At 34.6% G+C, this 15,642-nt stretch overlaps 1 protein-coding gene across 4 annotated transcripts in view; it reads right to left on the bottom strand.

The window, feature by feature from the left end:
* Window positions 1-15,642, bottom strand: part of stol (voltage-dependent calcium channel subunit stolid) — a 161,037-nt gene that overhangs the window by 106,487 nt on the left and 38,908 nt on the right. For all 4 annotated transcript variants that reach the window (XM_085947296.1, XM_085947295.1, XM_085947297.1 and 1 more), the window contains exon 3: window positions 15,347-15,428. In XM_085947296.1, the coding sequence (XP_085803422.1) occupies window positions 15,347-15,428 (82 nt within the window). The remainder of the gene's footprint in view (window positions 1-15,346; window positions 15,429-15,642) is intronic.

Below are 15,642 nucleotides of genomic sequence, written 5' to 3'. Positions count from 1 at the left end.
AATACGTTTGTTCCAGTTGAAGAATGACGATGATAGAGTCTAGTAGATCACTGCCCGTTTTGATACTGGATCACAGGCTTTTTCAAGTTTGACATGTATGCTCCACTGGATGCCTAATAAGTCTGTAATACTTTAGTATCAACCCAATGACCATTGGAACGTGCGAATACAAATATTTTACGATAGTTTCTTAGTAAATAGAAAAAATTTGCTACCGTAAAACCCCCTAACTTCGCCCGGTTTTTTAACAGAAAGTCGTTTTGCCACCAAAATATCCACCAATATGAAGTCTTATAGATCTTATGTAATGCACAATGATAGTGTTTAATTTTATTTATATTGAAGTAATACCCTTTTCATACTAAATAATACAATAAATCACTATTTTTTATATAGACGAAGTTACGGCACGATTCCCTAACTTCGCCTAATGTGTTTTAGTAGGTACAATAAAAAAATATTGTCTATGGATACTCACGAAATCTATTAAAAAATAGCCTTAAGCAAATTCAGGTCTTATGCTAGAGACAATTTGACATATTTTAAAGAAATATCTACGTTGGCGAAGATAGGAATCACTTCAATGACTGTTTCATACAACCTACCAATTTACGCTAGGGCTGCCAAAACCCAAAGCATTATAGTATGATTTTTATGTGTTGATTTACATAGTAAATTTTTAATAAAGTAAATATGAGAAAAATTGTTAACTGGTGATTCAAAGTGATGAATAGTTTTTAGTCTAAAAACAATAAAAATAAAAAAAACACATTTATTTCAAGAAAATCGTTTTGTTGTGACAACCCTAAACCCAGGGGAAGTGTAGGAACAAGTAGTTCAAAAAACATAGCCTGACATTGCATACTCAAATAATTGATGTTTTATTATAAATATCGGAAATCGCACGTTACATTTGGCAAGCAGACTATATCACTATAATATATTAAAAATATGAAGAACCTACCTCTACAAGATTCGTAGAAATCAGTAAAAGTTCAGAGGTATTCCGAAAAAATCTCTTCAAACCGGACTCGAAAAAACGGTACTAACACAAACACGGCGAAAATAATGGCGGTTTGAAAATTGTGTGGTGACAGGACGAATATTATCTTTAAAATCGCCTCAGTGACTTAAAGTGGTGCAATAGTAAAAACATGAGTTTTTAGTGTTTAATTGATTTAGGTGAAGTTAGGGACACTTGGCGAAGTTAGGGGGTTTTACGGTATAGGATTCCTGATTCATTTATTTAGCATTCTTACTAGAGACATAATACATAGAAAACTAGCAAACCACAAAGTGACTTAATAGTCATTTTATAAGGATTCGTCATGAATCATTTGCTCCACCCCTATTGTACTTTTAAAATAAGCTTTTCTTCTAAAGGATTATTCGCCGGTGGGGAGGATGGCTCTTACAATTAGCCACTTTTCGAAGTGTCATTAAAAATGTTTGGCAGCAAACATTATTGAATAACAATCTAAAACACAGTGAATCATAGACAACACATTGTCATAATATTTGACCAAAAAGATCGGTCGAAATTGTCAATGGAAATGTACCAACAGAATAACAATTTTTATATAGCTACTCTTTTCAACACGATAAAATACAAAGCGTTCAAATTAATTCCTCTATGTATAGGTACCCAGTGCAAACTATCAAATATTTCAAGATTCGACCAAGACTTGCGGAAATGAATTGTAAACTAAGAAAGCGAATTAATTCACTTCAGAATAATTAATTAACAGAAACGCACCGTCTTCCCCGACTAACAATCCCAAACAGGGTCAAATAATAAGAAGTAACACACGACAACCAGCAAACATTAGTTTTCTTATAAACTATGGCGTCCCACTTCCACCCTTATCACCCGGCTCTGCTAGAAATCCCAGCCGTACCGTCGTAACTATCCCAACAGCTGTCAAGCGATAATGCACCCAAGTTGCGTATCCGGAAGACTTGAATTCGCTCGTCGGACAATTCGAGTCGGGGAGAGCGTTGTCAAACTTTCGACGTCGTGTTGCGAATTGCGAATAGTGACGTCATTGCTTTTGGCACCCACGAATTTGCGTTATTAAGCTCAGTCGGGGTTTCTTCTCTCTCCAACATGCCTCGCTCTTTCTCTCTCGCCACCTGCGACTTTGACCTTTTTTAATTCATTTAACACTCACGCGTGAATAGGATACACCTGTGGGAGAGTATTAATTGTGTAATTGATTAAGTTATTCATATAAACGAAGTAATTTTCCAGATGAGCTTACTCAATTTTCTCCTACGCGAAAGTCTTTCCACGAGCATTACGAATATAAATAAATTACATACTTACCCCTAATTTTTATGAAGACTAGTATTCAGAGACGTTCACTGGAAAGTGAAGCATAACACATTACGTTAAAGTAATTGTCGTCCTATCTACCAGGATGGCATTTGGAAACGCAATTAAAATGACCCCAATATCAACAGTTATATCACAACCATTTATTATGCTTAATACACTACGACAAATGAGGAGTGCAGGAAAACCACGACATCGGTAGCTTGAGTGTATGCAGATAGGCATGCAGGTATCGAGGATTGATAACTGAAGAATAATAAAAGACTGATCAGGTTAGACGAGTCTGCTTGGGTTGCCAGGGTCCAACCCGGGTTTTTTGTCATAGAAATATAATTACACCAAATTAGAAATGATATAACTTCAATTTCTAACCTGTGAATACTGAATAAACGGTAATTTAAAAACATAAACTAATTTAATTACAGTTGGGTGTTTTATAGTATCTTCTGCTTAATAATCAGTGTCAAAGAGTGCAGACTAAACATTGTCAGTCATCCGTAGGTATTTGTATTTATTGAACTAAGACTACAAATAATTGCAGATAATGTTAGTTAGTTTTTAAAATTCAATTAAACCCTGCCTAGCAAGTGGCTAACATCCATTTCTCGAAAAAAGAAAATCTGTTAATCTCCACTCTGTGGCGGCCAGTATGATCCTCTAAGCCTTAGAGGATCATATATCTGGTGTGGCGTCGAGCCTGTTCCTGCACTTTGCCTTCGATGCAGCATAAATAGAAAATCCCGCTTCGGATAAATAGGTAGTAGAAAACAGTTAAGGAAAACAATCATGCCCCCCACATCCTGAAGCGGGCCCTCAGGCTAGGATCTTTGGCGGCCCCCTACCTATTTCTTATGTTAAATGCACTGTGACACATCACATTTTTTAAATTTTGTTACAGCTCAAATTAAGGGCCCTTATTCAGTGTATTATTAACTATTTTTTTTCTATTTTTAATACATCTACTTTCATCATAGAGTTGTCGAGTTGCAATACCCAATAATCAAAAATTACATCGTTTAATTATGTAATTTAAAATTAATAAATGTTTATAGTCACGAATTATGATAGCGCCGCAGGCGAATTTTTTAACTATTAAAACAAATTTGTGATGTGTGTTTACCTTACTTATCTGATCAACTCACCACGCCAGGCCCACCCAGAGCCCGTGCCCCCAGGCTAAAGCCCTGTCAGCCCCCCCATGTGGGGGCCAATAATAGCTTGTTAGTAGGGTACTCTTCTGACAAACTCGCCCAGAAATCATTTAAAGGCTGATCTTCAAATCAGAGTCACTAATTAAATCAATAAGATTTTCATAGTCACTACTGGTTTAGCTGTCACGGAAAATGGATTCCGAACCAAGGAATCGTCCTTACTAGTTTTCGGAAAATATTGCAAAAGTGTATAAAACCTTTCCAAATTGTCGCGGAACACCTATTCAGGTTCGGCGGAATACTGGTGTTCCGCGGAACATAGTTTGGGAAACCCTGCTCTAAGGATCGAATATGGTGAAGTAGTAGTAGAAAAAACAAAATGCATATTGTCCAGTTGTTGGATCAAACCCGTGAGTCTCGGCTTCATAGACGGCCGCTCTACAAACTACGCTACCGTGGATGCATAATAAAGTAAATGCCTATTTGATATTTACTTGAGTACTAAAGAACGGTATAAATTTATTTCGGAAATTGTTTTACTACGTCGATAAAATCTATCGAGTAAGTATTCTGTGGTGCGTCCAACTCAACCCATTATTAAATCATACCTTACAGCCGTTAGACATGAAAAGTTGCGCTGAATTTCATCACATCGAAACACGTTATCTGTCGATTATAATATTCAATAAATTGGATAGGCTAACGATAAGGCGATTTGAAAACTTCCGAAACTGCAATCATCCAATCACGAGCCTGTCTGTCCATTAACCAAATGAAATAGGGCTGGAAGGGAAGGTTTTAGGTACATTCATTCTCGCTTCTAGAGCTCTACCTAAAAACCCCTAAAATAAAAAAACTAAAACTTGTGGTTAGATCAGGTTTTGTTTTTAAAAAAAGTATACAAGAATTATCTACCAAGGTATTAAGGTTTTGTAATTTATAATAATTATGTACCTACTAACAAAATACTTTGAATAAAACCTTATTTGTATAATATATGGCGCATAAATATTTTTTATTTTATTTATTGAAATAAAAATAATATGTAGTAGGTACTAAAAACATACCACATAAGCGTGAAGGTCGATAGTTTTTACAGAAAATATAACATAGGAGTTAGTACGACGCCAAGCGGGAAAAAACCATACAATCATGTAAGAACAGTCGGAAATAATAACGATAACAATTTTATTATTAAATTCAACTGATGTAATTCTTGCGCAGTAGAAGAAATCGCAATCTGCGCAATTTCAAGATTAAGTTGTTCCACTATAATAGGTCAGTTAGGACCAGTTTCATCTGCTTCAAAGGGATATTATCAACTGGTAAATTTTAATTGACTGCATATGGTGGCTTCGCTGGTAGGCTCTTTTAGTTTGGTCTTGTTACCCGTTCAACATGTCCATGTGGCGGAGAAATACAGGACGCAAACCACACCACATGTCCTAAAATGTAAACGGAAAGGGAAAAGCTTCTCAAATCGGTTCAACCAGCTGTTAGGCCTATCGGACCGTCCGACTTGGTCGCCACAAAGGCCAATTTTGTTGCATTTAGAAAATTTGTGGCATCATACTGACAACGTGAAGATCTCTTCACTTAGAATGTTCGGCAGTTTTTTATTAGCATTTGTAACTTACTGCAATTTACGTAATTTACGTGCTCATCTCTCGTATGGGTACTCTTAACTTAAATTCATGTAAATTCAGTCAAAGCACATTTGAGTGCATAGCGACCTCAGTCTTGGGTAACTGGTCCTAAGACATTCCCAGTCATAAAAAAATGATGATTCACACCAAACGTTCCCGTGATACGCCCGATTAATACCGGGTGTGGTGCGGTGTGGTTTAGTGGGACCATTAACTTTAATGTCAACTGGTAAATAATATACAATAATACAGATATTTATACTAACAAATTTAAAAATCAATATTTTTATTCAACTATATATTTTATTTATATTTTCTATATATTATTCTATATATTTTTATTCAACTATATATTTATTAAATAATATGGAGTTAAACAGTTTGGTCCTTACTCTGAAACACACGCACTCACACATTGGAGAAAACCAAAATACTGAACGATGTACCTACATACGTTTTCGAAACACATCATAAGCACACATTTTACAAAAATATGTACACTGAATGGGCTTAAATAAACGATTGCATAGAATAACAACGATAATTTGATTTCCATAATTATACTCTATGATTTTTTGGAAAAACTTATATACCTACCTAACATTTTTACTGTTCTTTTTCTTTGTCCTATTACTATCTATTGGCGTTCGACTTTTCCTCAAAAGAGGTCCGCTTAGATATATAATGTGCCAATAGAGTGCTACTTAAGTTGGATATTACCAAGCTATATAAATCCGGATATTTGATGGAATAATTTGGCAAGGAAAAGATCGACGTAGACCTAATTCGTTAAGTGGGTCACTAATAGAGGCATTTAGTGAAAAGCGATAAAACTAAGCGTTTTATGGAGCTGAAATCATATGGTCATGATAATTTACTAGGCCTAATGTATATAAGACCTACAGTCTACAGCAGTGATGGCGAACCGATGGCACGCGTGCCACTAGTGGCAATCGAGATCATTTTGCATGGCAGGTAAATGTTTTATTTTGAAGAGAGAAAAAAATACCTATATTAATTTTAAAAATATTTTTTTTACAAAAAAAATTTACAAATAAATATTTATAGCAATACTAAAAATAATGACGCTATAATATGTGTGATATATCCTGTGTCAGTGGTATCTAGAACGTCATTTGTAAAAAGACATTTAAAATTATAAGGAGCTTCTTGGCAAAAGCAAAGATGAATATTGAGTAATTAAAATCAAAAATCTACAATCAAGTGCTTTAAGTGTATTAGTAGTAATTCCAATACTATTCCTGCTAGCTTTGAAGTAGGAGTGGAGACTACAGCATGAATGCATTTTTGGAATGTGCAAAGAATAAAAGATATGCCTTCGGCTAGAAACACAGTGAAAGATAGAATCTCAAGAACTTAAATGTAATTTTTAAACTTTTTTAATAGAATTCTTAAAACTATTTTTTTTTCATTTTTTCCTAATGAAAAACTGCTCGGCACGTCGACAGTCGAAAAATAATATTTGAGAAATTTTGGCACGCTTACGTAAAAAGGCTCGCCAACCCTGGTCTACAATAATAATGTAATTTGATAATAATAGCTCTTTTTTATCAAAGTATGCGTAAAACATCGATGAGAAAAATATTAAGATACTTAATTCACAGTGTGTATGGAATTATTTTAATAGGCTTTTGTGGTATGATCCTAGCGGTTAAATTGAGGTATTTTGGTGAAATTGTTCTCATAACAATACATCATTTTTCAAAATTGACCTACCATTATGCCAAGGTTGAAAACATACTTTGGAGTCAGACGGTGAACACAATATATTGTATTCAACGTTTTGATTAACGGTACGTATATAATACAAATGAAATTTAATTGAAAGCAAACATGTTTAAATATATACCTTCTTCTATGCAGATGGGGCTTTTATATATTATGAATGTAAAATAGAGGCGCAAACTTTTCCTATATATTGTCATGTTATTTTATAACATAACACACTAAGCCAAAGAAGTTTTTACGAGGGCAACACTACGCAAAAGTACGACCGAATCACGCCTGCGCACGGGATAGTTTGTACGGAGTTCGTGACACTATTTCCGGCGCTATGGGAGATAGCGGGCTTTTTACACGAAGGCGAAGCGGGAGTCGATCTCTCAGTCTTGATCGTTCGAAGGAAGCAGACGTCTTGGCCAGTTCCGAGCCTCGGACCCTGGGCACAGGGCTTTCGATTTCCTGACGTTTTGGAGACGAGGACGATGGCCATCTGAAGGACGTCCCCCCCACGCCAGGAGATCGGAGGAACTCCACGGTCCCCACACGTTTGAAGACGCACTCCTCGATTCCGTCCTGGAAGGAATCGAGGGCAGCGAAAAGGCTGGAGAGCCTTTTGTATAATTGGTATTTATTGTTCATTTATGTTACGGTCCACCGAAGTAGTCTTTGTTTCGAATTAGCTTTTGGGTTTTTGTTCTTATTTATTTAAATATTGTATCGCATTAGGTGCTCGTGATTCACTTAAGTAATTATACATTTTTATACACTGTAGCCCGCAAGTTATCTTATTTATTAATATACAATTGTTGAAAATTCTCTACTTGCTTTTCATTTAATTTTCCTTATCACTATTGTCTCTATGCATCATCATAGAGTGGCGCTCAATCCGAGATATTTATATTTATTCCATCTTTATGTACTTTATCATTATTATACAGGAACATCCAACGAATGAGTGTAGTAACCGGACAGGTAACTGAGGTCATAGAGGTAAAAGTCAAACCATCCACGACCCTGCATCCTATTTCCCCGAGTCTCATGCTTATCCCTATCCTATATCCCTATCCTACATTCCCATCCTTACCCCCATTAAAGCCATTATATGACATTGGCACCCAACAAGCATCGTGTTTCTTTTTGAATATTTCTTTTCCAAAACACGATGACTTACCTCCCAAAGACTACAGTTATTTGTTTCGGATTGCGAACTCTTTCGTTATTTCGTTCTATTTTCTCTAAATTTAATTTGTTCCGATAATAAAAAATTTAAATTTTGCTAGTCACGATTTCATACAATAATTGTTACCGTAACTGTATTTTGTTTTCAGAGTCATTAGTTCTAATTATACCAATTTTTGCCGGTTCAGTTTTGAATGTTTTTTGATTACCGTCGTGTGACATCGCTTGCGTGCGCTTCCGTATCGGGCGTGATTTTAGACGCACTTTGATAATTATTCTATTTCTTATAACTTATTAAACTTGTAAATTAATTAATGACAAATTAAAACGTATTATTTGCGTAATATTTTTCTTAAATTTTTCTGGTTCGGTGGTCGTAACTATGTGTGTTATATTTTTCATATATTTATATAGTTTTTTATTGACTTACGCGGTACTTGCAACAGACGTGAGACTAGTCTATGCTGTACGCGAAGAATGGCGATCTAAATGAGAGATCAATACGTCACGCCAATTACATTATTGTCCTTGTGAAATTTATTTAATATTGTGTTGTAAGCTACAATTATTCCTTCGCAAATTAATATTAAGAGTGTTTTATATGGTATACACCTAATTTTGAAATACAATTTGCACATTTATCATCAATACATATTTCTTCTATAATTTATGTGATACCCACATTATTGGTATGGAAATGTCAATATTTGGGCATCGGAATTTGTGTTAACCATTGATTGTTTCAGCAAAAAGTTTGTTTAATATTTAGTATGGTGCTATAAGTGATTTAATAAAGTTTCAAAGGAGAAGGAAGGATGTCAAACTTGGACGAGATCGACATGAACATTTATATACCTACTGGATGACAAGAATTATTAACCTCAAATTTGATAGAACCATTGAATTGAAACATACTATGTGGATGTAACACCAAATCAATTGGACAGCTGGATGAACCTTATTATGGAAGTTTACAAAAGGTCCTTTCGTTCCATTTCTATATTGTGAATAATTAATAATTTCTATATCTCGAATAAAATCATTATCGGGTTATTCCACTATTTAGTCGACAGTCGCGCTGTCATCGATTATTTGAGTGATATATTTTCATTCTTGGTAAAATTTGACACTAAATTATTCTGAATTCATTTCTTCTTAATTATTAACTTTCTATTCATTTTATTTTGCTATTACAATTAATTATTTGCGACGGTAGAATACATTTATTTCGGATATGTTTTTACATTGTTTTTTCTTACCTACTTGTTTGACAGTTCGATATTAGTTTTTTCAAATCTGTTCTTTTTATAAAGTAGACAATTGAAATTATTCATTTCGCGTTCATTATTGATAAAATTCAAGTAATCTTTCGTTCATTGAAATAGATTTAGTCATTTTTTAATTCCTATTCAATTATTCATATTTCAAATTGATTTTTGTTCACAACATCAAGCGCGCTTACATTTGCAGTCGATAGATGACACCTTCGTAGAATTTATTTGAAATATTTAATTTCAAGATTCTGTTCTTTCGTAAGAATGATTATTTATTATACATAAATAATTATTTTTACAGGTGAATATTTTTAATAAAATTTTCCTTCTTAATTCCTATATAAAACTTCCGTCTACATATTTTTTTGAATCAATTTAATTTTTTCTCTCCTGTCACAATCCTTTCTAATTTAAAGACATATTTTTTTTAAAGCTTTTTGATTTCATTCTAGATGCTTTCACTCAACTATATGCAACTTTCCGTCCTCTCCTAATTTTTTAAAAAAGCATATAAGCTAACATTAATTAATATTTTTAAATTCTTTTTTTCTCTTTTCAAATCCTAGCCCTCCGCTATTTATTATTCATAAACATTCAATTTACTTTCACTTAAATTATTAATTACATTCTTTTTGATTTTGCAATTTTTTTATATAAATAAATAATTATTATTTAAAACTTCCATATATGCATTTAGAGTACATTTTAATTTTGAATATTCTCTTTCATTGATATTTAAAAAAAAAAAAATTTTCTTTGAGTATTAAAATATTTTTCTTTCAAATACAATCTTGAATTGATATTTAATTACATTTACATTGGAACTAACTAAATTATTTTTTCTTTCAATTTAACTTGAATTTAATAATTGATTATTTTTTTTGCTTGTTCAGCGTGCACTGGGCAAATTTTTTTTAAAAAATGCTGATATTTTATTCATTATCAACTTTGTTTGAAACTTTTAGGAGTTATCAAACCTTCATTCATTACGACACACACTCTGTCAAATATTTTTTCTTTTATTATTATGGAAAGGTGTGTTTCCGTGCTAGTCACACTCAACCAATTATTTTGAATTTTGTCAGGGCCGCATTTTAATAATGCCTATTTATTAATATTCAATTTTTTCGTGAAGGAATTTTGTACTCTTTGGTCTTTTGTCTATTACACACCTCAGATATTTATAAATTATAATTATTATTTTTGCTCTTTTACAAGCTTCTTTTTGGATTGATTTTTTATCGAATTAATTATCGCAAATTTTATACATATATTATGTCATTGAGTAATACTTTCTATTATAAAATTCTATATTTCTTTATTTCAATTTCTTTGTGAATTTTTACTCACCTATGGTAAACTATTTCAGCTACTGACTTCTTTCCTGCACATGGCAATACACCCTTGTTCCGGTGAACGTCCATCGCAAAGGTGGTGGTTGCAGACCTTTCGGGAAGGAGGCCTACTCAATTCATACCACACAAACAGCATCTGGACCAACTTTTGGTAAACAAGCATAGTTCTAAAATCCACCATAGTGCCAGGATGAGAGTTATGGTGTTCCCGGAAGACGCAACCGCTGTCTTGGCGTTTGGAAGGGCCTGTCAGTTTAGCTACCTAGTGATAAAATATCTATATTTAAAATTACCTACAATTGTCTAATTAAGTACATCGCGCTGGTGATCGTGTGATCTTTAATTATACCAGTTGCCTTTGTACTTGTTTTTGCGTGACGGTTTTGTTTGCTATTTTTATTATATTTTTTTTTTTTTATTGATTGTAGTGATTGGTTATACTTGTTCTGTTCAATGTATCTTTGTCGGTACAGGTTGCGGGGAGATTTTATTATTATTTGTTGGCTGCTAGCTCCTTGGAAGTCGTGGGAACTGAAGGTGTCTCACTACTGTCCGGTTTGTTTTAGTGATCCGGGGTGCTGAAGATGTTCCTCGGACGCGTCTGATTTTTTTTCTCTAGCAGTCAACCCTCTTGGTATTTGGGTTGAACTATCGGTACTGAAGGCGGTTCCGTTAGTCCCCTCTCTTTTTGGCGTTGGAATCTGCCGCTGATTGTGTGGATTCCACCGCACTCTGATGTTTATGGTGGTGAGTTGGCAGGCGTGATGCGAATAATAGAAGCGATCGTCTGTCGACACTGATGATGTTGTGCAGCGGCCTGGACTGTATGAAGGAAATCAACCTACTTATCAAAATTCCTTGAGGGAAGAAAGTGGACGCTATAATACGATCTCTTTAGCCTTTCATTTTTTATTTTTTGCAGCCCCAACTTGAATGTCGGACCAGTTGCGAACCATGTTGTTCTTTTAATTACGTTTAGTTTCCGATGTGTTCATGGTTTCCTCGTCGTTGCCTGGCTTTCATGTGGTGCTCCGTGGTATTTTCTTTCTGTATCTGGGAGGTCCGTTTCTGATGGGTTCCGGACTCAGATCTCGCGTACCTGGGGCTGGAACACGCCACCGGAAGAAACGTACGTCACCGGAGGTCTCGGGTTTGGCGGGATTGAGTTAGTCCAGAATCTGCGGCGGTGTATTTCTAAGTAGTTTTAAGTGTGATATATTGTACATAATGTAATATAGTAGAGTAGTTTGAAGCGGAGCCGTATATTCTGGAACGGACGATATCTTGTTACACCATGGTAGACTTTAACGTAGTATACTAAAATCGATGATTAATTTTAATTATATATTTTGTACTAGGAAGTCTTTTCTAGCTTAGTTTCCTCCTTGTTCGCGTTATTTTATTTGTGGGAGCGCTGCTTGGGATCCGGATCATGGCTTGGAATACCATCACACGTCATTTGTTTCCTACAGGCTTAACAGAGAATCCACATCACAGCTGTTGGTTGTTAGCCACACTGTTATTTTTATTCAGATTAGACATCTGAGAGTAGTATATTTTAGTAATGTTCTTTTTAAATGTTCGGACGGTGCTTGACGCACAGTATTTATTACTTTCCGATAGACTCGCCCTCACGCAAAACCAAACTGGCACTCATTGATTATTAATTATTATTATGTTATTTGTTCGAACCAGGTTGGTGAATTTATTGTATTTATTATTTTTTATTATGTATACTTGCCAAAAACCACGGCATATACGATTGAGAATTTATATCTTTTGCTTTGTGCACTTTATAACTTTTGCCAACTATTAAAGGTTCATCTTTTTTTCAATAACTTAATATTATTCGAAATCAATCTATTAAATCATTCATTGATCTATTATTATTTTCAACTTAATTACTCAATGCTTATATTATTACTCAAATTATGGAAGCAATTTTAATTTCTATTAATTACTTTATTATATTATACTATCTCTGCAATTTTATCAATTTAATGAATTGAATTAAATTTCTTGAACCAAAATATTAATTCATTTATATACAATATATTAATTTATTATACCATTTCATATATTATTATTATCTGAGGTGCATTTATGTAAATTTTTTGGCTATTATTTCAATTTTTATACTGATATCAACTCTTTTCAAACTAATAATTATTATACAACTCTTCCTATCTTTTTGGAAGCTTTATCTAAATCAATTTTTATATATTCTTAATATGACAGTTTTACACTGCTGGGCTGAATCCCCACTATTTGTTATGATGTGAATTATCTATAAATTATAATATTTTATATATTTCTATATACACGAGCTTAGGTGTTTTTTATATTTATTAGATCTTTTTCAAAATTTATAAATTATTGGTGGACCGGTTAGGTAGGGTAAATCTACGAGACCTCTCCCAGCTCTTCACTCTTCAGCAAATAATCTTCTTCGTTTTTTGGATTCTTCATAAGCCTCTCCCTCTGTCACCAAATAACAGAGTGGAAATTTCATCTATATGTCTCCTTCGCTTCGCCTGTAGCCGCGCTATCTCTAAGCATGCCGTCCATGATGCCCAACCCCTGGGAGGATTGATGCTATCAGAAGACCCCCCCGAGAAGTTGACAGTCGAAGTCCTCGCTATGGCTTGTCCTTCTCTTACCGAGGTTGGAGGTAATGTCATGTTATTTTATAACATAACACACTAAGCCAAAGAAGTTTTTACGAGGGCAACACTACGCAAAAGTACGACCGAATCACGCCTGCGCACGGGATAGTTTGTACGGAGTTCGTGACACTATTTCCGGCGCTATGGGAGATAGCGGGCTTTTTACACGAAGGCGAAGCGGGAGTCGATCTCTCAGTCTTGATCGTTCGAAGGAAGCAGACGTCTTGGCCAGTTCCGAGCCTCGGACCCTGGGCACAGGGCTTTCGATTTCCTGACGTTTTGGAGACGAGGACGATGGCCATCTGAAGGACGTCCCCCCCACGCCAGGAGATCGGAGGAACTCCACGGTCCCCACACGTTTGAAGACGCACTCCTCGATTCCGTCCTGGAAGGAATCGAGGGCAGCGAAAAGGCTGGAGAGCCTTTTGTATAATTGGTATTTATTGTTCATTTATGTTACGGTCCACCGAAGTAGTCTTTGTTTCGAATTAGCTTTTGGGTTTTTGTTCTTATTTATTTAAATATTGTATCGCATTAGGTGCTCGTGATTCACTTAAGTAATTATACATTTTTATACACTGTAGCCCGCAAGTTATCTTATTTATTAATATACAATTGTTGAAAATTCTCTACTTGCTTTTCATTTAATTTTCCTTATCACTATTGTCTCTATGCATCATCATAGAGTGGCGCTCAATCCGAGATATTTATATTTATTCCATCTTTATGTACTTTATCATTATTATACAGGAACATCCAACGAATGAGTGTAGTAACCGGACAGGTAACTGAGGTCATAGAGGTAAAAGTCAAACCATCCACGACCCTGCATCCTATTTCCCCGAGTCTCATGCTTATCCCTATCCTATATCCCTATCCTACATTCCCATCCTTACCCCCATTAAAGCCATTATATGACAATATACCTATCAAAAAATTTGCCTACGGTGCAATTCTTTATAATACACAATAAATAAACTCGAGCGGTGATATATATTTTGTATTGTATATATTTTTAAATTTTACAAGGAGGTCGGCAACGGATATATATAAACAAAATATAATCACAAATCGTTGATATATAGCTTATAACCAGCTACACAATTTGTACCTATGTATTTTAGCGCTAGAGATAGAAAGTTTCTCACAAAAAATCTCATTTTTAATCTGGCTTATTATTCTGGCACCCTGTTTCATTTAGAGACCTCAACTCATATGCATGGCCCCCACAAGGGGGGGGGGCTAACAAGGCTCTAGCCTGGGGGCCCGGGCTCTGGGGGGGGAACGCGTGGCGCGTCTACCTTATAAGTGAGATAAACATACAGTCATCACAAATTTGCTTTAATGGTAAAAAAGTCGCCTGCGGAGTTATTTTACTTTAAGAATTTTTGATAACATTTTAAAATATGTGATTGTGTGATGCAAATTTTGATTATAGATGTGTCGATATTCGAAAACTTCATAACTCAAGTGGATGTATTGGAAAACACATAAAATCGCTAAAAATACACTGAATACCCTTTTAACACCATTTGAAAACGTTTCTGTAGAGCTTTTAACCCTAGCGATAGGTAGGGGGGCCCGCTTCAGGATGTGGGGGCCATGCTCATATGTCTTATTATCTATGATTCTGCACTATTTGTCCTTTTACAGTGTATTATGGCACATTGGCTGGTTTTAAAGATGCTAAAATGTAGAATAGCATAGAATATAAATCTAAACCTAAACGAAACCAGTGGTGGTCATCAAGGCTTTACTTGAATTATTGTATCATCAAAAATACGTATACCTATAGGTAGTTAAACATAAGATAATAAGTTACTATTTAAGACGTTATATTTCTGAGGTATTCCAAATGACGTATGTTCAAATAGATATAAATTGTGAAAGTTTGCTTATTGCTAGTGCTTACTTAAATGACTATACATGGTGAATTTGTATGTTTATTGTGATCGATATGAATATTTTAAAAAGATCAAAGTTAAAAGAATACTCACATTTTGAATCTGATTCATTTTCGTAAAGTGACGACCAAACTCCCACAAGTCGACGCCAAACTTCAGCGCCCAATTTTTCACTCTGGAATACAAAAAAAAACATAGCATAAGTGTTTGTAAATCTCTTTTCTAACAAATAACCATTTATTAAGTAAGCGGTGATTTATCAAAGTTTATATGTATGTTAAGGTTAAGTATCATAAGTACAATAGAGGGAAAGTCAAGTTTTGTAGGTCATGTGGGACAAATAGAAAGCGAAACTTATGTGTAAAATTCAATAAAATTAATAATACCCC

Source organism: Rhyacophila brunnea, unplaced genomic scaffold (assembly GCF_057557595.1).
Source record: "Rhyacophila brunnea isolate RB1 unplaced genomic scaffold, BYU_Rbru_1.0 scaffold_2, whole genome shotgun sequence".
Taxonomy (NCBI): domain Eukaryota; kingdom Metazoa; phylum Arthropoda; class Insecta; order Trichoptera; family Rhyacophilidae; genus Rhyacophila; species Rhyacophila brunnea.
Note: the sequence above shows the minus strand (reverse complement) of the source record. Positions and strands in the feature narration are given on the sequence as shown.